Source organism: Carcharodon carcharias, chromosome 13 (assembly GCF_017639515.1).
Source record: "Carcharodon carcharias isolate sCarCar2 chromosome 13, sCarCar2.pri, whole genome shotgun sequence".
Taxonomy (NCBI): Eukaryota; Metazoa; Chordata; class Chondrichthyes; order Lamniformes; family Lamnidae; genus Carcharodon; species Carcharodon carcharias.
This window is the reverse complement of record NC_054479.1, coordinates 72,322,690-72,348,049: the sequence shown is the minus strand read 5'-3', so window position 1 is coordinate 72,348,049 and position 25,360 is coordinate 72,322,690. Positions and strand designations below refer to the sequence as shown.

The following is a 25,360-nucleotide window of genomic DNA, read 5'->3' as shown; positions in this document are numbered from 1 at the left end:
ACACACACACACTCAGACACCACACCCCCACACACACATACATACTCAGACACCACCCCCCACACACACGCCCCCCAGCCACACACACACTCAGACACCCCCTCCACACTCACACACCCCACACACACACACACACACTCAGACACCACCACCCCACACACACATACACACTCAGACACCACCCCCCACACACACACACACAGGCACCTCCCCCCCCACACACACACACTCACTCAGGCACCTCCCCCCAACACACACACTCAGACACCCCCCCACACAGACCCCCCCCCCCACACACACTCAGACACCACCCCCCCACACACACATACACACTCAGACACCTCCCCCCCACACACACACTCAGACATCCCTCACACACACACCCCCCCACACACACACACACACACTCAGACACCACCACCCCACACACACATACACACTCAGACACCACCCCCCACACACACACTCACTCACTCAGGCACCTCCCCCCAACACACACACTCAGATACCCCCCCACACAGACCCCCCCACACACACTCAGACACCACCCCCCCACACACACATACACACTCAGACACCTCCCCCACACACACACACTCAAACACCACCACCCCACACACACATACACACTCAGACACCTCCCCCACACACACACACTGGCACCTCCCCCCCACACACACATTCACTCACTCAGGCACCTCCCCCCAACACACACACTCGGACACCCCCCCACACAGACCCCCCCACACACACATACAAACTAAGACACCTCCCCCACACACACACTCAGACATCCCCCACACAAACACCCCCCCCACACACACACTCAGACCCCCCCCACACACACCCCCCCCACACACACACTCAGACCCCCCCCCACACACACCCCCCCCACACACACACTCAGATACCACCCCCCCAACACACACACGTACACACTCAGACATCTCCCCCCACACACACACTCAGACCCCCCCCACACACACCCCCCCCACACACACACTCAGACCCCCCCCACACACCCCCCCCCCACACACACTCAGACCCCCCCCAACACACTTCCCCCCACACACACACTCAGACCCCCCCCACACACACCCCCCCCCACACACCCCCCCCACACACACACTCAGATACCACCCCCCCAACACACACACGTACACACTCAGACATCTCCCCACACACACACTCAGACCCCCCCCACACACACCCCCCCCACACACACACTCAGTCACCCCCCCCACACACACACTCAGACACCTCCCACCCCACACACACACACTCAGACACCTCCCACCCCACACACACTCAGACACCTCCCACCCCACACACACACACTCAGACACCTCCCACCCCACACACACACACTCAGACACCTCCCACCCCACACACACACACTCAGACACCTCCCACCCCACACACACACTCAGACACCTCCCACCCCACACACACTCATACACCACCCTCCCCCCCACACACACATACTCAGACACCTCCCCCCTCCACACACACACACTCAGACACTCACGCCCACAAACAGCCTCCCCCACACGGAGCTGTGGGAATGAATAGGGAGAATTATGACGGGGGCTGATAGGCTGGAGTCAGAGAGTCTCCAACTCGGCTGCTGCTGTTGGCGTCAAATTCAGAAAGTGGAAGATTCAACCGAAGCTGAGAGAGAGAGAGCGGAAAGTAGAGAAAGAGAAATAGAGGGAGAGACAAAGAGAGGGAGACGGATTGAGAAAGTGCGAGAAATACAGGAAGAATCAGAAACAGAGGTAAATAAAAAGAAGTACAGAAAGAGAAAATAGAGAGAGAGAGAGACTGTCAGCGCCGGAACATCGGAGAGAGGCTCCAGGCTCCGTCCCAACCGCTCTCTCTCTCCCTATTTCTATCTCCTTCCCTCTCTCTCCCTCTATCCCTCTCTGTCCCTTTCTCTCTCTCCCTGTGTCTCTCTTTCTGTCTCTTTGTGTCTCTCTATCTCTCCCCCTTACCCCCACCCCGACTCTCTTTCTCTCTATAACGCTCTCTGTCTCATTATCTTCCGCCAGCTCTCTGCCTATCTCTATCTATGTCTCTATCTGTGTTTCTTTCCATCTGTCTCTTTCTCTCTATCCATCTCTCTCTCTCCCCTCTCTCTCTCCATCGCTCTCCCTCTCTCTCTATCTTTCTCTCTCCCCTCCCCTCTCTCTCCCCCGCTTTCTATCTCTCTCTCTCTCTCTCTCTCCTCTCTATCTCTCTCCCTCTCCCTCTGATCTCACTCTTGTGCTCGGGATTAATTAACATTTTCCGGAAACTGTGGGACTAACCCAGCAGGTAAAAAAATCTCCATTTTCCATGTTGGGCATGGTTCTGGTTAAAGGGTCAGGACTGGAAGGAGAGGGGCATTAGAGGGGCAGGGCTGGGGTATAGGGCAGCAGATAGAAGACACTAAATGAATACCAATGGGACAGGGCAGGGGAATTAAAGGGACAAGATACATTTGCCAAAGTGTCAGAGTGGACAGGGAGAGGGTATCTGCAGGGATGAGGGAAGGGGGTCACTGCAGGGTCAGAAGGGTCTCTGCAGGGATGAGGGGTCGCTGTGGGTTTGGGGGGGGTCACTATAGGGGTGGGAGGTCACTGTAGGGTTGATGGAGACACTGCAGGGTCAGGGGGTCACTGCAGGGTTGGGGTCATGGCAGGGTCAGGGGGTCACTTCAGGGTCAGGAGGTCACTGTAGGGCTGATGAGGTCACTAGGGTTGACAGGGTCACTGCAGGGTTGACAGAGTCATTGCAGGGTTGAGGTTTTCACTGCAGGGTTAGGGGAGCCACTGCAGGGTCGGGGAGGGTGGGGGGGGGTGGAATTACTGCAGGATTTTGAATTCATTGCAGGTTTGGGGTCACTGGGTTTGGGTATCACTGCAGGGTGGGAGGGTCACTCCAGGGTTTAGGGGTCACTGCAGGATTGGAGGGGGTCACTGCAGGGCTGGGGATTCAGTGCAGGGTTGATGGGGTCACTGAAGAGTTAGGTTACTGCAGATTTGAAAGGTCATTGCAGGATTTTGGGGGTCACTGCAGAATTGATGGAGTCACTGCAGGGTTGGGGGTCACTGTAGGGTTGGGGGGTCACTGCAAGAATAGCATACAAATACTAAAGTAAATACAGACAATGCTGGAAAAACTCAGCAGATCTGACAGCATCTGTGGAGAGTTAATGTTTCAGGCTGATGATGATCATCAGAATTTAGACCTGTTGAGCAGGATTTCACGTCCCATGGGCGGGTGCGCACCCGACCTGATTAGGCCTAAAATTGCGAGTGATGATGTTGGGCGAGCATCCCCACGTCATTGCACCCTTGCGTGATATTCTGACTCGCGCACACCCGCCAACAGATAAGAGGCCTATTAAGGCCATTACTTTATTAATTAAGAGAGATCTTTCACTGCCTGTCCAACCTTTTGGTTAGCTTCTTCAGGGGCGGTTCGAGTCATACAGACTCAAAACATTAACTCTGTTTCTCTCTCCACAGACACTGTCAGAGCTGCTGAGCTTTTCCGTCATTTTCTGTTTTTGTTTCAGATTTCCAGCATCCGCAGTATTTTGCTTTTATCTAAGTATTTGACCTGCTGTGGCACTTTGAGTGCTTGGACCCCTCAATGCCTCTTGAGTCATTGTCAGATCATTACCAGTATGAGGTATCTGGGGGGCCATGCTCTATGCCTGCTGGATCCCTCTACACACATGATAATGTCACTGTCTCCTCATCTTTTGTGTTCCTACCTATTGCAGTGTGGGGCTGCTGAGACGGGCAGCCATGAAAGACAGAGTACTGAGAGCCAAAGAGACTGGAAGCTCAGCTTGGGCGGAAATGTCAGATACATTGGAGAGACGGCAACCAATGAGCAAGGCCTTCATCTGATGCTACCATCCAATCACAGGAAGCCTGAACTGAAGATGATGGAGGGATGCCGCTGGTGAGATAGACAACACTTGCTGTGTTTAAACCAGAGGCTTGAACTTTTTAATCTGGCTAAATAATAAAGCTGTGAGGAGCTCAGAAAAGAAGCCTGTACGTTTTGGGAGGAGCATTGGTAGGGTGTCGTACTCCAGCTTTGATCTCTGACCTTGACTGCATCGGAGCTGTTTCTGATTGGTGGGACTTGCCCTGGTCCTGAGTTGCAGATATGGACAGTGTTTATTCAAACAGATTCAACACCTTGATCCTGTTCACTCCATCATGCTAACAACTGGGAGGCAAAGTTTGGAAATTGTGGTCTACATTGTTTTTGAGCTGGTGATTGCAGTTCTGGCAGTGTTGGGTAATGTCCTGGTTTGCTGGGCCGTCTATCTGAACAGTAACCTGCAGAACGTCACCAACTTCTTTGTGGTGTCCTTGGCTGTCGCGGATATTGCTGTCGGGGTGCTGGCCATCCCCTTCGCCATCACCATCAGCACTGGTTTCTGCTCGGTCTTCTATGGCTGTCTCTTCATCGCCTGCTTTGTGTTAGTGTTGACCCAGAGTTCAATCTTCAGCCTGCTGGCTATTGCCATTGACCGCTACATTTGCATCAAAATCCCGCTCAGGTAAGGAGATTCTACTGCTGTCTAGTGTTTGATTGATGACGAACACTGGTCAAGAATGTCTTCCTTGCTGGAGGGGGGGATGTGAAGATTGCCTCATCCATTTTTTCTCCCCAGGAATCTCTGGGGTGAGGGTGGTTGGTGGGGGCGGCTAGGGGTGGGGGAAGTGGCTGGGGTAGGGGGGTGGCTAGGGTAGGGGAGTGGCACAGTCACTTAGACATTGGCTTTACTTCTAGAATCTGAGCTGAAAGTAGCCCAGACTGACTGTATAATTTAAGTTTATGTTTAAGCCAATGGGAAGAGAATGCACTGGGTTTTGTGGGATTGAGGTACAGCTACCATCTAGAAGGACAAGGGTAGCAGACACATGGGAACACCACCACCTGCAAGTTCCCCTCCAAGTCACTCACCATCCTGACTTGGAAATATATCACCGTTCCTTCACTGTCACTGGGTCAAAACCCTGGAACTCCCTTTCTAACAGCCCTGTGGGTGTACCTACACCACATGGACTGCAGCGGTTCAAGAAGGCAGCTCACCACCCCCTTCTCAAGGGCAATTAGGGATGGGCAATAAATGCTGGCCCAGCCAGCGACGCCCACATCCCGTGAATGAATAAAAAATAGCTGAAGGCTGGACCTGACTACAGACTGTTTGATTCTAAAACTAGGCAGGACGGAATCCTCCAGCTGTTAAATCGAACCCAAAGCCATCCATTACAATAATGCTGAGGGTTAGAACTATTTTTCTCTCCAAAAACATGTAGAGTTAAATGAATCATTTAAAAAATACTTCCTTAGCAGATGAATGAGATTGTGTTTAGGGGGGAGACTCATGGTACAATCCTGTTTAACCGAATGCCGTGATGTCATTGCTAATCATGCACAAAATGGCCGTTTTCAGCCAGGGCTGGACACCTTGTTGTGGAGAATGGAGATTTGGTTGTGAGTAATTGACAATGAGTCGTTCTCATGTTGGCACTGAGTCAAACAGGCAGCCTGCTTCCCACCAGCCGATATCCGCTGACTCCTGCTGTGTTACTCTGTAGTTTCTGGGTGAGGCTCTCAGGCCTGAATTAGGTGGGCCCGATCGGCGGGCCCAGGAACAGTCGGGAAACAGACTGCCAACCGCGATCAGCCCCCAGCTGCAATTTCACGCTAGCTGACCAATTAATGGCCAGATAGTGTGAAGTGCGTGCTGAAATGATCAGCGCTGCCTGGGTTGGGGGTGGGTGGCGGGCGAGCGCTGAAGTCAGCATAGGTGTGGGGGAGCACTCACAGCTCCCTGAAGGCAGAGAGCTGCCTCAGGGAGCTGAAGAATTTAAATACAAAAAAATAAAGATTTTAAAAATGCCCATGCATCAGAATCAGTCACTGAAACATATGGATGATAAAAATTCTGTCCAAACATTTAAAAAATAAATTAATATCGGAAACTTCATCCCGTCCTTGGATGAGATTTCTTGAAAAATGCAAAGGTCTCATGGCCGATTCACCCGCCCGTCAACTATAATGTTGGACAGGCAGCAAAAAAATCCCTGTTAGTTGCGCCATTAATGGGCTTAATAGTCCTCTTAATTAATGGCGGCATGCTTCAGGGTTGAGCGCGCACCCGCCGACTGAAATATCGCGTGAGTGCGCGATGATGTCGGGACACTCGCCCAACATCATCGCACGCTATTTTACGCTTGAGCATGTCGGAAGCACGCCCACACTCCGAGCGAAAGTAAGAACTGGTAGTATAATTAAGCTCCTCAGTACCAAACAGGACTGTACAGCAAAACCAGCTGCGAGGGGAAGAAACAGAATCAAATGCAGAGAGAGAGAGAGAGAATGAGGGTAAAATGCAGAGAGGTAAAATAGCAATATTGGGACACAAGCAGTCCATTCAGCCCCTTGAGCCTGTTCCTCCATTGAATGGGATCATGACTGATACATAATTTCATATTGCCGTCTTTATCCTGTGTTCGTTAATACCTATGGATAATAAAAATCTATCTGTCTCAGATTTAAATTTAACAATTGATTCATCATCAATTGCCATTTGTGGAAGAGAGTTCCAAACTTCTGTCACCCTTCGTGTGTTCGACTCCCTCACCCAGAAGTGAAAAACAGCAAAAACTGGGAAATAAGAACTTGGTCCGCACTGACTTTTCCCCTGGGTAGCCTAGTCTCTCCAATCAGCTGAAATAGTGTCTATCTGCCCGGCTGTTCACTAAATATCTCGAAAACCTTGATCAAATCATCTTCTAAATTCCAGGGAATACAGCCCGAGTTTGTGTATTCCCTCCTCCTAATTTAACCCCTGGAATCCAGGGCCTGAATTTTACACTTCCCAGCTGGTGGGTTTTAGGCAGTGGGGCTGGGGGGAGCTGGAAATTGAAGGGACGGGATTCTCTCTGGGCTTCTGCCTGCCCCCTGCCCTCGGCCACACCGCAATTTTACACTGGGGCAAAGCCGGGGACTGGTCACCTGCCCTTGCCCAATTGAGGCCCTTAAGTAGCCAATTATTGGCCACGTTAAGGCCATTTCCCACCCAGCCTCAACTTTTAGGCTTGGGAGTGGATTGACCTAGTTTGGGGGAAGCTGGAAAATCGACAGAGTTGGATTTTGGATGGGAAGTGGGGAGGGGGGAGGGGTGGAGGGAGGGGGGTAGGGAGGGGCTGGGGGATGGGGGGAGGGAGGGAGGGGGGTAGGGAGGGGCTGGGGGAAGGGGGGAGGGAGGGAGGGGGGAAGGGAGGGGAGGGGGAGGGGCTGGGGAGGTGGGGAAGGAGGGGGAGGGGAGGGGGGCTGGGGAGGAATGGGGGCTGGGGTTGTGGGGTGCGGTTGCCTCCTTCAGAAGCCCCCTTCTGAAGTCGGGCACTCCCTCCACTTAAGGTCCAGTAGGTTCCGGACCTCCTTCCTCCACCTCCTCTGCCTTCTCCCCTGAGATCCCAATCACCCCCTTTCCACCTCCCCCTCTCTCCAGGCCTTCCCAAACCTCCACACCCTGGCACCCTTTAAACTTACCTGGGCCTCCGGTGCCCAGACTTGGGGTGGAACTTTCCATCCCTGTTGGTGTTGGGCGTCATGGTGGGCATGAGCGGACGTGTGGGCAGAAATTGATTTTATGCCATTGTGAAACCAGTTTGCAATCGTCTGCTTCACCTGTCAATGGTGGGCCACCTTTCCCACCCACCATCCAGTGTGGGGAACCTGATTTCAATGTATCTGCTTCTCATTTTAAGCCCTGCTAACCAGAATCACCCCCCCAGATTGGACCATTTCAGCACGTCAACGTGATTGCACTCCAGCATGTTTCTCAACTGTACCTAAGTGATGCGCACGTCACTTGGAACTTCGAGGTTTGTTTGCCGACTTTGCTTCGGGCAGCACTCGCAGTCCTCAGCGCCAGGCTTCGCAGGCAGCACCACATCACTGTTAGGGGGGCTCATAGGCAGGACTCTACCTATCAGCTATAAGGTGGGGGTGGCTTTTCAACAGCTGCAGGGCTAGGGCTTGCTTGGGGGAGGGGGAGAAGTGGCCTCAGGCAAGGGGAGAGGCTGCAGGGTGAGGGCTGTACTGAGGAAGGGGGGTATCCCAGGGAGGTGTGTGGGGGCACATGTTGACCTGTGCAAGTGGCCTCAAGATGGTGAGAGCTGAGGAGGCAGTCTCCAGAGGCGATGAGGCCAGATGGAGATGTGAGAGTGTATGTGAGAGAGTGAGTGGTATGTCCCTTGAGCTGGCAGTGAGTGAGATGCCAGTGAATGTGTGATGGGCTTGTGAGTGTGAGAGTTTAGAGTGATGAGATGGATGCCTTACCCTGGCTGAATGCATGAAATCATTCATTCTCTTTCTGCACTGGATGGTCAACGTCTTGTGTACAGCATTGGCACTGACCAGCACTGCCATCGCCTCCCAAGCCAGAGTGGTGAGACTGATGGGCCTCCTGTGGCCAGAGTGGGGGTAGGGGACAGCGTGGTGGGCCTCCATGGCATCCAGTTGACATCCCAGGGATGTGTCACTGAATCGAGAGGCTGAACTCTTCTTGGCTTTTGGGACCATGTCTTCACTGGAGCAGCCCTGGGCTACAAGCATTGAGACGGGTGCACGTGGTTCCAGTTTAAATGTGGTGCCCTGCTTGAGGAAGCAGCGCGGTGACAGCATGGCGGGCAAATTGGAGGCTGCCCAACAGCGAGACGGCGTGTTTCCTGTGGCTGCATAATTAATGAGGCGGGAATGGGATAATACAACGCTCAAAGCTGCCATTGCGGCCGGAGGGTAAAACGACTTTGTTCCCGCCCGCATAGTGCAAATCTGGGACGATTCCGCTCTTAGCCTCAGGCGGTCTCATGTAATTCCACTGCAGGGACCAGAGAGCTGCTGGCCAATCAGATTGGCCGGCTGCTCTCTAAGGCAGGAATTCCTCCTGAATGAGGGGTGGAAGTCCTGCCTGCAGCCACTTAACGGTCACTCGAGTGCGGGGCGGGCGGAGTCAGCGGGACAGGCGGAGTCAGCGGGAAGCGTGACCCCGCCTTAAAAAAAAATCAGGCTCAGGTGTCATTCTGGTAAATGTGCACTGCACCACACTCCCTTCAAGGACAGTACATCCTTCCAAGGGTGTGGTGCCCAGACCAGCTCACAGTCCTCCAGGTGTGGTCTAACCAGGGCTTTGTACGGCTGTACCATAACATCTACCCCCTTGTAATCTAGCCTGCTGGATATAAAGACCAGCACTCCATTAGCCTTTTGATTATTTTCTGTACAGGTTCATGATATTTTAATGATCTATGCACCTGGACCCCTTGAGCCCCTTTGGATCTCCACTGTTTCTAACTTGTCCCTGTATAGAAAGTTTTTTATTTTAATTCTTTCATGGGATGTGGGCGTGGCTCTCAAGGCCAGTATTTATTGTTCATCCCTAATTGCCCTTGAACTGAGGGCAGTTAAGAGTCAACCACATTGCTGTGGGTCTGGAGTCACATGTAGATCATAGATAACATTAGCAGATTTCCCTTTTACAGCAACTGATGGATTCACAATGATAGATTATTACTGAGACTAGTTTTTCAATTCCAGAATTCTTAATTAATTAAATTTTATTAACTGAGCTTAAATTCCACCAGCTGCCATGGTGAGATTTGAGCCCCAGAGTTTACCAGTCAAGTGGCAGTACCACTATGTCACTGTCCCCCCCCCCGAAATATTCTGCTCCATCCTTTTTAGGTCCAAAGTAGATGACCTCATATTTGCTTAAATTGAAATTTATTTGCCACAGTTTAGCCCATTTACATAATGTATCAAAGTCTCTTTGTAATGTTCTGCTACCATTTACACTGCTTACAAAGCTGTCTGTGTGTCATTGGCAAATTTGTTTATGTGGTATTCTATCCCATTATCTAAGTCATTAGTAAATATGGTAAATAGTTAAGGCCCCAACACAGATCTTTACGGAACACCATGAGGCACATGCTGCCAATAAGAGTACCTGTCCATTATCCCTACTCCCTGTCTCCTGTCGCTCAGCCAATTTTCTAACCAGGTCAATAATTTACCTTCCATTCCACAAGCTTCAATTTAACTAACAGGATCTTATGAGGGCCTTTATCAAATGCCTTCTGGAAGTCCATATAAATAACATCTATAGACATTGCCTCATTCACAACTTGAGCCACCTTTACAAAAATTTCAATCTGTTTGCCCAGACATGACCTACCCTTTACAAATCCATGCTGGTTCTCTCTGATCAGCTGAAAGCTATCAAGGTGTTTGCACTCTAGAGATTTCCCAACAATAGATGTTAGGTTAACTGGTCTATAATTTCCTGGTTTCCATCCCTTACTTTTTTTAAATAGCAGAGTGTCATGTGTAATTTTCCAAACTAAAGGAACATTCCCAAATTGAGAGAACTTTGGAAGGTTATGGTTAGAGTATCTGTAATATTCTTACCTTTAACACCCTGAGATGGAAACCATTTGGTCCTGTGGACTTGTCACTCTTTAGTATCATTACTGTCTTCATAAAGGAGTGAGTGTGTTGGACAGAACCAGAGAAGGAAGTAGTACCACATTAGATGGGAGCAGGGTAGGTCTAAGAAGGAATGCAAAGAGAGGTTTAGACTGCATGTATGTGAACACACCAAGTGTGGTCAATAATGTTGGTGAGCTACAAACACAAGTAATCGTGTGGGAATATGAAGTAGTGGCAATAACAGAAATGTGGTTTAAAAATTGTGAGGACTGGGTGCTTAATATTCAAGGATTGAAAGTATTTCAGAATAGATAGTACGGTCACCAACCCTCCCAGAACAGCCAGAAGTCTCCTGGGATCGGCATCAATTCCGCGGTGGCTTTTAAAAACAATCCAGGAGATTCTAAAAGGTAAAGGGGTCACTTTTACCACTCCTCACACCTGTCGCCAGGGAAAGAATGTTTCCCTACATCATCTGAAACAATATAATTCACCTCATTCGGTGCTTAGAAAACCTTAGATCAGTAAATGTGACCGAGCGAGCTTCGCAATGAGGACAGAGCCAGGCTGGGCAGACAGGGCAGAATCACAGTTCTGAGCAGCTGTTGTGCTGTGGGCATGGTTCATGTGCTGAACACTTCCAAGCTCTGCAAATGGAGTGTGTGGCTCTGGCAGTTTGTATTGTAAGTACAGGCAAGAGATTAAAACAGTTAAATATTGACATTTCAAACACATCCCAGTTCAGGTAGATCTGTTAGAGTTGAGATAGGCAAACGGAGATTTCTGTAGCATGCTAAGATTGGTCTTCCAGTTAAAGATGCTGGTTTAATATTCATATCACTGAATGGAGAGGGCAGTCCGAGGACTTTTATAAAGTTTAACATCACATCAGTTGCACTAGTTGCCAGATTGGGTGCACGATTAGCTAAGTCAGCGCAGAGCCAGTGCTGTTTTATTTGTTTTCTTCTAATCTTGGGATGTTGAACATGACTCATGTTGGAAGCCAGAATTAAACATAAAGGGCGTAGTTTTCCGCTCCCACCAGCAGCAGGAATCGTGGCGGGCAGGGGAAATATATTTGACGTGATGGAAAAAGTCAGTTTCCCGCCAGCAGGAAATCTGTTTGGAATTTTATTCTCCCGACTTTGATGGTGGGTTGGAGGTGGCTCAACTTTCCCACTGATCTGTGTCGGAGTCACATTTCCATCTCATGAATGTTTCCGGAATCATGTTCCCCCTCCAAATTACATGCCCTGCTAGTAGATATGAGAATGGTCTGTTTCCTGCTGTATATGTGGCGTGCACCGGCCGAGCTTCACTTCATCAACAGCGTTGAGGTTTGTAGATGCCTCCTCAATCTACCTTTCAGGGCATTGCTGCAAGCTTTCAGAATCTGTGCCAAAGCTGGGCACGGGAGGCAATGCCAGTGGGGAGGGGGAAGACAAATGCAGGACTAGCAGGGGGTGTCAAGGAGCAGAGTGAAGTAGTGAAAGACTGTCCTGGGGTTAGAGTTATAAGACTATCCAAGGAGGAGACAGAGACAGTCCTGGGGCTGAGGCCATGGTGTTGAGGGTATATTGAAGAGTCTGTCCTGGGCTGATGCCACGCTGCTGGGGGTATATTGAAGGGACTGCCCTGGGGCTTAGGCCGTGATGTCGGTTGCATTTGAAGAGAATATCCTGGGGCTGAGGCCACGCAGTCAGGGCCATATTGAAGGGATTGTGCTGGTGCTGAGGCTGCGTTGTCGGGAGCACATTGAACGGACTGTCCTCGGGCTGTACGGGCCATGTTAGAATGCTTGCATGGCAGGCATGGCATGTTTTGGTCCCGGTGTTGGGTGGGGGATGGCTTCTCTGGATAGTGACAGTCATGCACAGTATGGTGTGCTGGGTGTGGTCAGTCACCTAAGGAATTTGGTCCTGGGAGTTTAAGTCATGATATTGTCAGGCAAAAGGGCACAGTAACATTCAGGTGTGTCATCTGGATCCTGTAAGTCGGTAGCTGAGAAATCATGGATGGGCAGTGGGGAGGCTCCCAAAAAGTAAGAGTGCATTTGCCTCAACAAGGTGAGGGGTCAGGTCAACCAAGGGCATGGGGCATTAACATTGAAGGGTTGGAGTGGGGTACAGGGATATCCTCATGGACAAAGATGGGGTCAAGGGTAACTGGGAGGTTGGATAGTGACAGGAAGAAGGGGAAATAGGAAGCAGTGAGTATGGAGGAGCTTGGGAGGAACTTGGTGAGTGATGGGGGGAGATTGGAAGTTGCTGTCATGGATAAAAGTCAGCAGCGCATTTTTGATCTCACCTAAGAATGATGCGGTTCAAAAAACAAGTTAGAAAAGAATTGCTCGGGGAGCAAGTCAGCACAGCAAATCTTGGCCGAATGGAGGGGCACCTATAAATGTCTAGCTCAAACCATGGAGAGCACGGCTCAGCTGAGTGCTGAACTCAAGGGTCTAATGCACAAAGAACGAGCTTGGCTCCTTTACTAATGGAGCGCATTCAAAAAGTCCATTAAATTTAGGTGTTGTGGTGCATTATGGTCTTAATTGGCATTTGATCCTTACGCTGGCATGCGAGAATGGATGTAGGGTCCATCAATTAAGGGCCACATCTGCTGTACAGAGGCAGCATGGACCCTACAAACCTCCATGTTCCCAGTGCACTGGCCATAGCATTCAAGGCACCATACTTACAGTCAGGACAGAAGTGCAAGGTTTGGGTATCAGTAGTTATTGGCAAAGCCACTGGAGGTCAATCAACAGAAGCCTGACAGTGGATCCTAGGACTTGGGTCTTTTGACCCTAATTAAGACGTTCTTTGTGAATGTGCAGTCACACCTGAGGGGAAAGCTCTGCCACCTGTTGTCCTCCAGGATGATCTCATCGTGCAAGGAGTGGCCTTGGTATGCCATGTGCAGACTGAGTGCAAGTCAGACTGACTGCGTTCCTGCCTTGAGCTAGCTTTGATTGCTCAATTGTATCCGTTCGCAGATGCAAGCAAGAGTAGAGAATGCAAGCAGCAGGCAACACTGCCTTCTTGATAGCTTTGATTAGAATGAGGAGAAGAAGGGCCCATCGCCGATTGGCATAGCCCAGGTAAGACCATCTCCCAGAGGAACAAGAACCAGCAGGGCCCCAGGAAGACCCAGATGCTGATGAGGAGGGGCCAAATCGACAAAGACGTTTAGTGTGATCAAGGGCCCATAGAAGACGCAGCTCATACATAGAAACACGCGAAAGACAGTGCCACAAGTGCCTTTGCTTGTCTAGGGATGTGGAGCTCATGTTTGCCTCATTTTCCATGAGGAACTCACGCCACACAGACTTGGGATCAGATCATTCATTCTTTTCCTGCACTGCAGGCCAGTTCCTGCTGACCTCCCTGATGACCTCATCCCAAACCGTTGTGGTCAGGTGGGAGGACCACCTGCTTCCCTCCTGAGGAAAGAGGACCTCCTGTCATTCCTGGATGGACTGGAGGAAAATCCCCAGGGAGGCTTTGCTGAACTGTAGATTGGAGGGTTTTGTTCTTTTGTGCGCCATTGAGAAGCAGAACTTAACACACCTGGCCTGCAGTCAGTGAATGTCTGTGTGGGTGCCATTTAAATATGGTGTCAGGACCTTCTGCCCCATGAGGTAACGGCAGGCTGGCCAATCCCTGCCCGCCACAAGATTTGATGATCTCCTATATGATGCATAATTAATGAGCTGAGAAATAGGAAATCACAAGGATTAATCTGACCCACCAGCCAGCGGGTATCATGTCCACTTTCCCGCCTGCCACTGTACTTCATCTCCAGAATGGAAAATTCCACCCTGAGTCCCTGAATCCAGGACCCTTGCTCTTCCTCATATATACTAATGACTAATGACCTTGGTGTACAGGGCACAATCTCAAAATTTGCAGATGATACAAAACTCAGAAGCATTGTGAGCTGTGAGGAGGATAATGTAGAACTTCAGAAGGACATAGACAAGTTGATGGAATGGGCGGACAAGTGGCAGAAGAAATTTAACGCAGAGAAATGTGAGGTAGAAAGAATGTGGAGACACAATTTAAAATAAAGGATACAATTCTAGAGTGAGTGCAGGAATGGAGGGACCTGGGTGTATTTGTGCATAAGTTATTGAAGGTGGCAGGACAGATTGAGAGAGCAGTTAATAAAGCATACAGTATCCTGGGCTTTATTAATGGAGGCACAGAGTACAAGAGCAAGGAATACTAAAGCAATGTTGAGCTGGTATAAAACACTGGTTCAGCCTCTGTTGGAGTTGGTGTCCAGTCCTGGGAAAAACGTGACGGCAGTAGAGAGGGTGCAGGAAAGATTCATGGGAATGGTTCCAGGGATGAGGAACTTGCATTAAGTGTACAGGCAAGAGAGTTTGGGATTGTTTTCCTTGGAGAAGGGAAAGGCTGAAGTATTCAAAGCCATGTGGGGTCTGGGCTGTGTAGATAGGGAGAAACTGTTCCCATTGCTGGAATGATGGAGAACATGAGGGCACACATTTGAAGTAATTACTTTAAAAGAAGCAATGGAGACATGAGGAGTAATTTTTTCACAGCGAGTGGTTAGGATCTGGATTGTGCTGCCTAAGATTGTGGTGGAGACAGGCTCAATCGAGGCACTGAAGAGGGAATTGGATTATTAGCTGAAAGGGAAGAATGTGCAGGGCCACAAGGAGAAGGTGGGGCAACAGAATTAGGTAAATGGCTCCTTCAGAGACCAGTGCTGACACGGATCCTTCTGTGCAACCATTCTGTGAGAGGGAGAGTTAAATAGACATATAGAAAAAAAAGAGAGAAAAAGTGAAATACAGAGGAATGAGAGAATTTGAGTAAAATACTCAGAGGGGTTGAGCTTAAAATATAAAGACAAGCCGAGTATAAAATTGAGTGTGAAGAGATTAAATGTACAATGAAAGAGTGAATAAATAGACTGGGCAAGATAGGATAAAATATATATTTTGGAAAGGCTGGAGTGAGAGCAAGGCAGCTCTGTTACTTTATGTGAAACAATATTTTTCCCTCTGTGTGATGAATTGATTAAAGAGTCCCAGTGAGGATAGACAGCAAATCCTGTCTTTTGTAGTGCAGTTTATCAGAGGTGCTGAATGTCAGAGTAAAGAGTAAAACACCTGTGTGGCATCTGAGTCCTCGTAACATAGTAACTGTGCTGCAGAGTTGCTGCTTCGCTTGCCCCTGGCATTCTATGGATAGCCTTGGCCATTTATGCAGATGTCTGTCTGAGCAGGAGCTTCATGTTCTAACTGTCACTATTTGTACAATTGGATCGATAGAGGTGTCTGTGTACATGAGGAAGCCTGTCTCTCTCCTTCAATCAATATCACACTTACCTAAAGCCTCTCCATCGCTCCCGAGCTTTTCACAATACAGCACTGCCTGCCTCATCCTCCTTCCAGAGGTATACAATACAGAATAATGAAACATGGCCATATGTAAAACATTCACCACCACCAGAAAACTCTTCGCATTTGCATAATTAGCAATAGTTTCTGGACAAACCTATAAAGTGTTTTAATTCTGTGGTATTTCTAGTAATGTGGTTGACTCTTAAATGTCCCTCAAAAACCACTAAAGTAAAGTCAAAGAAGAATAAACCTGGACAGACCACCTGGCATCAACCGAGGTATAGGAAACAACAAGGGCAGCCCTGCCCAGATCTCCTCATTAGCATTTAAGGACTTTTGTCAAAACTGGGAGAACTGTCCCAAAGATCAGACTAGCTACAGCCTGACACAGTCATACTCACTGAATCGTACCTTATAGCGGATGTCCCAGACTCCACCGTCACCATTCTTGGGTATGTCCTGTTCCACCGGCAGGACAGACCCAGCAGAGGTGGCGGCACGGTGGTATACAGTCAGGAGGGAGTTGCCCTGGGAGTCTTCAACGTCAGCTCCAGGCCCCATGAAGTCTCATGGCATCAGGTCAAACATGGGCAAGGAAATCTTCTGCTGATTACCACGCACAGCCCCTGCACCCACCCCATCCCCTCCACTCTCAACTGATGAATCAGTGCTCCTCCATGTTGAACATCACTTGGAGGAAGCACTGAGGGTGGCAAGGGTGCAGAATGTACTCTGGGTGGGGGACTTCAATGTCCATCACCAAGACTGGCTCGGTAATGCCACTACTGATGGAGCAGGCTGAGTCCTAAAGGAGTCGTAGAGTCATAGAGGTCCACAGCACAGAAAAAGGCCCTTTGGCCCATTGTGTCTGCACTGGTTAAACAAGTACCCATTTTCCAGCACTAGGTCCATAGCCTTGTATGCCATGGCATCGCAAGTGCACATCCAAATACTTCTTGAATGTTATGAGGGTTTCTGCCTCTACCACCCTTTCAGCCAGAGTTCCAGATTCCCACCCTCTGGGTGAAAAAATTCTTCCTCACATCCCCTCTAAACCTCCTGCCCCTTACCTTAAATCTATGCCCCCTGGTTTTTGATCCCTCCACTAAGGGGAAAGGTTCCTTCCTGTCTGCCCTATCTACGCCCTCATAATTTTAAACACCTCAATCATATCCCCCCTCAATCTCCTCTGCTCCAGAGAAAATAACCCCAGTTTATCCAATATCTGCTCATAACTAAAGCTCTCTAGCCCAGGCAACATCCTGGTAAATCTCCTCTGCACTCTCTCTAGTGCAATCACATCCTTCCTATAATGCAGATGCCAGAACTGCACACAGTACTCCAGCTATAGCCTAACTAGCATTTTACACAGTTCCAGCATAACCTCCCTGCTCTTATATCCTATGCCTCGGCTAATAAAGGCAATTATCCCATATGCCTCCTTAACCACCTTATCTACCTGTTCTGCTACCTTAAGGGGCCGGTGGACATGTACACCAAGGTCCATCTGATCCTTGGTACTTCCCAGGGTCCTACCAGTCATCATGTATTCCCGTGCCTTGTTTGTCCTGCCCAAGTGCATCACCTCACACTTATCCGGATTAAATTCCATTTGCCACTGATCAGCCCATCTGACCAGCCTGTCTATATCCTCCTGTAATCAAAGGCTATCCTCCTCATTATTTACCACCCCACCAATTTCCGTGTCATCCACGAACTTACTGATCAACCCTCCTACATTCAAGTCTAAATCATTTATGTAGACCACAAACAGCAAGGGACCCAACACCGATCCCTGTGGAACCCCACTGGACACAGACATTCAGTCACAAAAACATCTCTCGACCATCACCCTCTGCTTCCTGCCACTCAGCCAATTCTAGATCCAATTTGCCAAATTGCCTTGGATCCCATGGGCTCTTACCTTCGTTAACGGTCTCCCATGCGGGACCTTATCAAAAGCCTTGCTGAAGTCCAAGTAGACTACGTCAAATGCATTGCCCTCATCTATACACCTGGTCACCTCTTTGAAAAATTCAATCAAATTGGTCAGACATGACCTCCTTTTAACAAAACCATGTAGACTGTCCTTGGTTAATCCCTGCCTCTCCAAGTGTAGATTAATTCTGACCCACAGACTTGCTTCCAATAGCTTCCCCACCACTGAGGTTGGACTGACTGGTCTGTAGTTCCCTGGTTTATCCCTTCCTCCCTTCTTGAATAACATTCCACATTGGCTGTCCTCCAGTCCTCTGGCACCTCTCCTGTGGCCAGAGAGGTATTGAAAATTATTGCCAGTGCCCCTGCTATTTCCTCCCTTGCTTCACTCAACAGCCTGGGATACATTTCATCCGGGCCTGGAGATTTATCTACTTTTAAGCCTGCCAGACCACTTAGAACCTCCTCCCTTTCTATGCTAATTTCTTTAATGATATCACAGTCCTTCTGCCTGATTTCCATACCCACGTCGTCCCTCTCACTTGTGAACACCGACACAAAGTATTCATTTAGAACCCTACCTACATCTTCCAGCTCCACACACAAATTACCGCTATGATCCTTATGGGGCCCTACTCTTTCCCTAGTTATCCTCTTACTCTTAAAGTATTTGTAAAATAACTTTGGATTTTGCTTTATTTTACCTGCCAATGTGTTTTTATGCCCCTTTTTTGTCCTCCTAATTTCCTTTTTAGATTCTCCCCTACACATTCTATACTCCTCTAGGGTTCCGCTGTTTTGAGCCCTCGGTATCTGCCATAAGCCTCCCTTTTTCTCTTTATCCAATCCTACATATCCCTCGACATCCAGGGTTCCCTGGATTTGTTGGCCCCACCCTTTATCTTTACTGGAATATGTTGGCCCTGTACACTCTCTATTTCCTTCTTGAATGAGTCCCACCGCTCTGATGCAGGTTTACCTAAAAGTAGCTGCTCCCAGTCCAGTCTGGCCAAATCATATCTGATCTTATTAAAATTGGCCTTCCCCCAATTTAGAACTCTGATTTCTGGCGCTTCTTTGTCCTTTTCCAAAACAATCTTGAATCTAACGGCGTTATGATCACTATCTACAAAATGGTCCCCCACTGACACCTCTACAAAAATAGGGAGGTCAAGTTGTATAGAACCTTGGTGAGGCCACAGCTGGAGTACTATGTGCAGTTCTGGTCGCCACATTATAGGAAGGATGTGATTGCACTAGAGGGGGTGCAGAGGAGATTCACCAGGACGCTGCCTGGGATGAAACATTTAAGTTATGAAGAGAAGTTGGATAGACTTGGGTTGTTTTCGTTGGAGCAGAGAAGACTGAGGGGCAATCTGATCGAGGTGTAGAAGATTATGAGCGGCATGGACAGGGTGGATAGGGAGCAGCTGTTCCCCTTAGTTGAAGGGTCAATCACGAGGGGACACAAGTTCAAAGTGAGGGGCAGGAGGCTTAGGGGGGATGTGAGGAAAAACCTTTTTACCCAGGGGGTGGTGACGGTCTGGAGTGCACTGCCTGGGAGGGTGGTAGAGGCAGGTTGCCTCACATCCTTTAAAAAGTACCTGGATGAGCACTTGGCACATCATAACATTCAAGGCAATGGGCCAAGTGCTGGTAAATGGGATTAGATAGGTAGGTCAGGTGTTTCTCATGTGTTGCTGCAGACTTGATGGGCCAAAGGGACTCTCCTGCACTCTGTGATTCTGTGATTCTACCACTTGCCTGAACAAAGAACAAAGAACAAAGAAAAGTACAGCACAGGAACAGGCCCTTCGGCCCTCTAAGCCTGCGCCGATCATATTGCCTGTCAAACTAAAACATTTTGTACTTCCGGGGTCCTATTCCCTCTATTCCCATCCTATTCATGTATTTGTCAAGCTGCCTCTTAAACACCACTACCGTACTTGCTTCCACCATCTCCTCTGGTAGCGAATTCCAGACACTCACTACCCTCTGCTAAAAAAAAACTTGTCCCGCACATCTCCCCTAAAGTTTTCTCCTATCACCTTAAATCTGTGTCCCCTAGTAACGGACTCTTCCACCCTGGGAAAAAGCTTCTGACTATCTACTCTGTCCATGCCACTCATAATTTTGTAAACTTCTATCAAGTCACCCCTCAATCTCCGTTGCTCTAGTGAGAACAATCCGAGTTTCTCCAACCTCTCCTCATAGCTAATAACCTCCAGACCATGCAGCATCCTGGTAAACCTCCTCTGCACCCTCTCCAATGCCTCCATATCCTTCTGGTAATGTGGCGACCAGAATTGCACGCAATATTCCAAGTGTGGCCTAACCAAGGTTCTATACAGCTGCAGCATGACTTCCCAGCTTTTATACTCAATACCTCTGCCGATAAGGCGAGCATGCCATATGCCTTCCTGACTACCTTATCCACCTGCGTTGCCACTTTCAGTGACCTGTGGACTTGTACACCCAGATCCCTCTGCCCATCGATGCACTTAAGAGTTCTGCCATTTACTATATAATTCCTACCTGCATTAGACCTTCCAACTGCATTACCTCGCATTTGTCCGGATTAAACTCCATTTGCTATTTCCCCGCCCAAGTCTCCAACCGATCTATATCCCGTTGTATCCTTTGACAATCCTCTTCACTATCTGCAACTCCTCCAACCTTAGTGTCGTCTGCAAACTTACTAATTAGCCCAGTTACATTTTCCTCTAAATCATTTATGTAGACTACAAACAGCAAAGGTCCCAGCACTGATACCTGTGGAACACCACTAGTCACAGCTCTCCATTCAGAAAAGCACTCTTCCACTGCTACCCTCTGTCTTCTATACCCAAGCCAATTCTGTATCTATCTTAAAACAGAATTACCTGGAAAAACTCAGCAAGTCTGGCAGCATCAGCAGAGAAGAAAAGAGTTGACGTTTTGAGTCCTCATGACCCTTCGACCGAACTGAATCCACATCCGCAGTTTTTTTGTTTTTATCTCTGTATCCATCTTGCCAGCTCACCTCTGATCCCGTACGACTTTACCTTCTGTACCAGTCTGCCATGAGGGACCTTGTCAAAGACCTTACTGAAATCCATGTATATAACATTCACTGCCCTTCCATCGTCGATCATCTTTGTCACTCGATCAAGTTAGTGAGACACGACCTCCCCTTCACAAAACCATGCTGCCTCTCACTAATACGCCCACTTGCTTCCAAATGGTAGTAAATCCTGTCACGAAGAATCTTTTCCAATAATTTCCCTACCACTGACATAAGGCTCACCGGCCTGTAATTTCCTGGATTATCCCTGCTACCCTTCTTAAACAATGGCCTGACTTCATTCCCTAAAATTAAATCCAGGACCTTCTATGTACTGGCTTAAAAAGCTCTCCTGGATGCATTTTAAGAATTCCACTCCCCCTAAACCAATCACACTATGACTAACCCAGTTAATGTTGGGGAAATTGAAATCCCCCACTATTACTACCCTATTATTTTTACACTTCTCTGAAATTTGCCTTCATACCTGCTCTTCTATTTCTCTCTGACTGTTTGGGGGCCTATAGTACACTCCCAGCAATGTGATTGCTCCTTTTTTTGTTTTTAAGTTCTACTCATATGGCTTCATTTGAGGAACCTTCTCAGATGTCATCCCTCCTACTGCTGTAATTGATTCCTTGATCAATACTATGATACCCCATCCTCTTTTACCACCTCCCCTGTCTTGCCTGTAGACCCTACATCCTGGAATATTGGGCTGCCAGTCCTGCCCCTCTCTCAACTATGTCTCTGTGACAGCAATGACATCATTCTTCCATGTGTTAACTTGTGCCCTCAACTCATCTGCCTTATTCATCAGACTCCTTGTATTAAAATAAATACCATGCAACCTTGCCAAACTCCCTTATGTCTTAACTGGCCTATAATTTCTATGCCTTCCAGACTCACTTGCTCTCTCTTCTAATTTTGGCTGTGCATCTCCCCCTGCTGAACCTCCTCTCAGGATCCCATCCCCCTGCCAAGTTAGTTTAAACCCTCCCCAAAAGCACTAGCAAACCTCCCCGCAAGGATGTTGTTCCCATTCTGGTTCAGGTGCAACCCGTTCTCCTTGTACAGGTCCCACCGCCCCCAGAAATGGTCCAAATGTCCCAGAAATATAAAGCCCCCCCCTCCTGCACCTTCTCTCCAGCCACGCATTCACCTAGATTAACCTCCTATTTCTATACTCACTAGCGTGTGGCACTGGAAGTAATCCAGAGATTACTACCTTTGAGGTCATGTTTTTTAATCTGCTTCCTAGCACCCTAAATTCTGCTTGCAGGAACTCATCCCTATGTCATTAGTACCAATATGTACCATGATCTCTGTCTGTTTGACCCCCCCTTTAGAATGCCCTGCAGCCGTTCAGTGACATCCTTGATCCTGGCACCAGGGAGGCAATGTACTATCCTGGAGTCATGTCTACAGCCGCAGAGATGCCTGCCTGTTCCCCTTAGTATCAAGTCTCTTACCACTATTGCTCTTCCCCTCTTTTCGCCCCCACCTGTGCAGCTGAGCCACTCACAGTGCCGGGAGCATGGTTGCACTCCCCAGAGGAACCGTCACTCTCACCTTTTTCCAACAGAGAAAAATGACTCTCGAGCGAGATGCACCCTGGGGATTTCCTGACTACCTGCCTGACAGCTTTCTTCTGACTGATGGTTACCCATGCCCTCTCTGTCTGCACTTCCGTAAGCTGTGGGGTGACCACATCTAAAAACGTGCTATCCACAAAACTCTCAGCCTCATGGATGCACCTCAGTGCCTCCAGCTGCCACTCAAGCTCTGAAACTCAGAGTTCAAGTAGCTGCAGCTGGTAGCACTTCCTGCACACATGGTCGGTCAGAATGCAAGGAGCATCGAGGAGTTCCCACATGTTGCAGTCGGTATATAACACGGGACTGAGCTACCTTGCCGTGCGTCTAGTTGAAAAAAAAACCCTTACTTTAAGTTAAATACAGTAAACAAAAGTTAAATTATTTATGTGCTTTAAATAAAAAACTAGAACTCTTACCTTTTCTTAGCTTAATCTATTTTAAACTGGAGAAAATACTGGAGAAAAACACTTATCCACTACTCACCAATCAGCTCTCACCTTTGTGCTGACGCCACTTTTTGAAGCTTCCCTGCACTCGCGCTGGTTCTGATCCCTCCGCCGCTCTCTCGCTCTGTCTTGTGATGTCACTCTTGTTATTTTCAACAAGAACTGACAGCAGGACACTCTTCCCAGACTGCTTCACCGCGATGCTGACCGCAGGACACTCTTCCCAGACTGCTTCACCGCGATGCTGACCGCAGGGCACTCTTCCCAGACTGCTTCACCGCGATGCTGACCGCAGGACACTCTTCCCAGACTGCTTCACCGCGATGCTGACCGCAGGACACTCTTCCCAGACTGCTTCACCGCGATGCAGACCGCAGGACACTCTTCCCAGACAGCTTCACCACGATGCTGACCGCAGGACACTCTTCCCAGACTGCTTCACTGCGATGCTGTCTGCAGGACACTCTTCCCAGACTGCTTCACTGCGATGCTGACCACAGGACACTCTTCCCAAACTGCTTCACTGCGATGCTGACCACAGGACACTCTTCCCAGACTGCTTCACAGCGATGCTGACCGCAGGATACTGTTCCCAGACTTCTTCACCGTGATGCTGACCGCAGGACACTCTTCCCAGACTGCTTCACTGCGATGCTGACCGCAGGACACTCTTCCCAGACTGCTTCACTGCGATGCTGACTGCAGGACACTCTTCCCAGACTGCTTCACCATGATGCTGACTGCAGGACACTCTTCCCAGGACATAGCTGCTATACTGGGTCTGCAGCAGGTGATGAGGGAACTTGACCTCATCCTCACCAACCTGCCTGCCGCAGATGCATCTCTCCAAGACGGTATCAGTAGGAGTGACCACCACATAGTCGTTGTGGAGACTAAGTCCTGCCTTCACATTGAGAATACTCTCCATCGTGCTGTGGGGCACTACCACCGTGCTAAATGGGATAGATTTCGAACAGATCTCGCAGCTCAAAAACTGGATAACCATGCATTGCTGTGGGCCATCATCAGCTGCAGCATTGTACTCAACCACAATCTGTAACCTTATGGCCTGGCATATCCCCCACTCTACCATTACCATCAAGCCAGGGGATCAACCCTGGTTCAATGAAGAGTGCAGGAGGGCATGCCAGGAGCAGCACCAGCCATACCTACAAATGAGGTGTCAACCTGGTAAAGCTACAACACAGGACTACTTGTGTGCCAAACAGCATAAGCAGCAAGTGACAGACAGAGCTAAGCGATCCCACAACTAACGAATCAGATCTAAACTCTGCAGTCCTGCCACATCCAATCATGAATGGTGGTGGACAATTAAACAACTCACTGGAGGAGGAGGCTCCACAAATATCCCATCTCAATGATGGGGGAGCCCAGCACGTCAGTGCAAAAGATAAGGCTGAAGCATTTGCAACAATCTTCAGCCAGAAGTGCCGAGTAGATGATCCCTCTCGGCCTCCTGCAGAGGCCCCCAGCATCACAGATTCCAATCTTCAGCCAATCTGATTCACTCCACGTTATATCAAGAAATGGCTGACGGCAATATTCCAACTGAAGACTTGTGCTCCGGAACTAGCCCACATGCCTAGCCACAGTATCTGCCCGGCAATATGGAAAATTTCCCAGGTATGTCCTGTACACAAAAAGCAGGACAAATCCAACCCGCTTTTATTAGCCAATTACCGCTCCATCAGTCTACTCCCAATAATCAGCAAAGTGATGGAAGGAATCATCAACGGTGCTATCAAGCGGCACTTACTTATCAATAACCCGCTCACTGATGCCCAGTTTGGGTTCTGTCAGGGCCACTCAGCTTCTGACCTTATTACAGCCGTGGTTCAAACAGGGACAAAACTGGAGTCAATGGGGATCATGGGGAAAACTCTCCGCTGGTTGAAGACATACCTAGCACAAAGGAAGATGGTTATGGTTGTTGGAGGCCGATCATCTCAGCTCCAAGACATCACTGCAGGAGTCCCTCAGGGTAGTGTCCTAGGCCCAACCATCTTCATCTGCTTCATCAATGGCCTTCCCTCCATCATAAGGTCAGGAGTGGGGATATTCACTGATGATTGGACAATGTTCAGCACAATTCATGATTCCTCAGATACTGAAGCAATCTATGCCCAAATGCAGCAAGACCTGGACAATATCCAGGCTTGGGCTAACAAGTGGCAAGTAACATTTGCACCACACAAGTGTCAGGCAATGACCATTTCCAACAAGAGAGAATCCAACCCTCACCCCTTGATGTTCAATGGCATTACCATCATTGAATCCCCCACTATTAACGTCCTGGGAGTTACCATTAACCAGAAACTGAACTGGACTAGCCATATAAACATTGTGGCTACAAGAACAGGTTTGTTAGATCCTGTGCTCTTGGTTTGTTGGGGCTAAAGGATCCGGGTTGCATGCTTTGTTCGGGGTG

The 25,360-nt window shown here is 48.9% G+C and overlaps 1 protein-coding gene across 1 annotated transcript in view; it reads left to right on the top strand.

Moving 5' to 3' along the window:
* Window positions 1-1,654: 1,654 nt before the first annotated feature.
* The window catches only part of LOC121286080 (adenosine receptor A2a-like), a 66,465-nt gene continuing 42,759 nt past the window's right edge, over window positions 1,655-25,360 (top strand). The window contains exons 1-2 of the mRNA XM_041203078.1: window positions 1,655-1,778; window positions 3,773-4,567. Coding sequence (XP_041059012.1) covers window positions 4,221-4,567 — 347 coding nt within the window. The 5' untranslated portion in view covers window positions 1,655-1,778; window positions 3,773-4,220. The remainder of the gene's footprint in view (window positions 1,779-3,772; window positions 4,568-25,360) is intronic.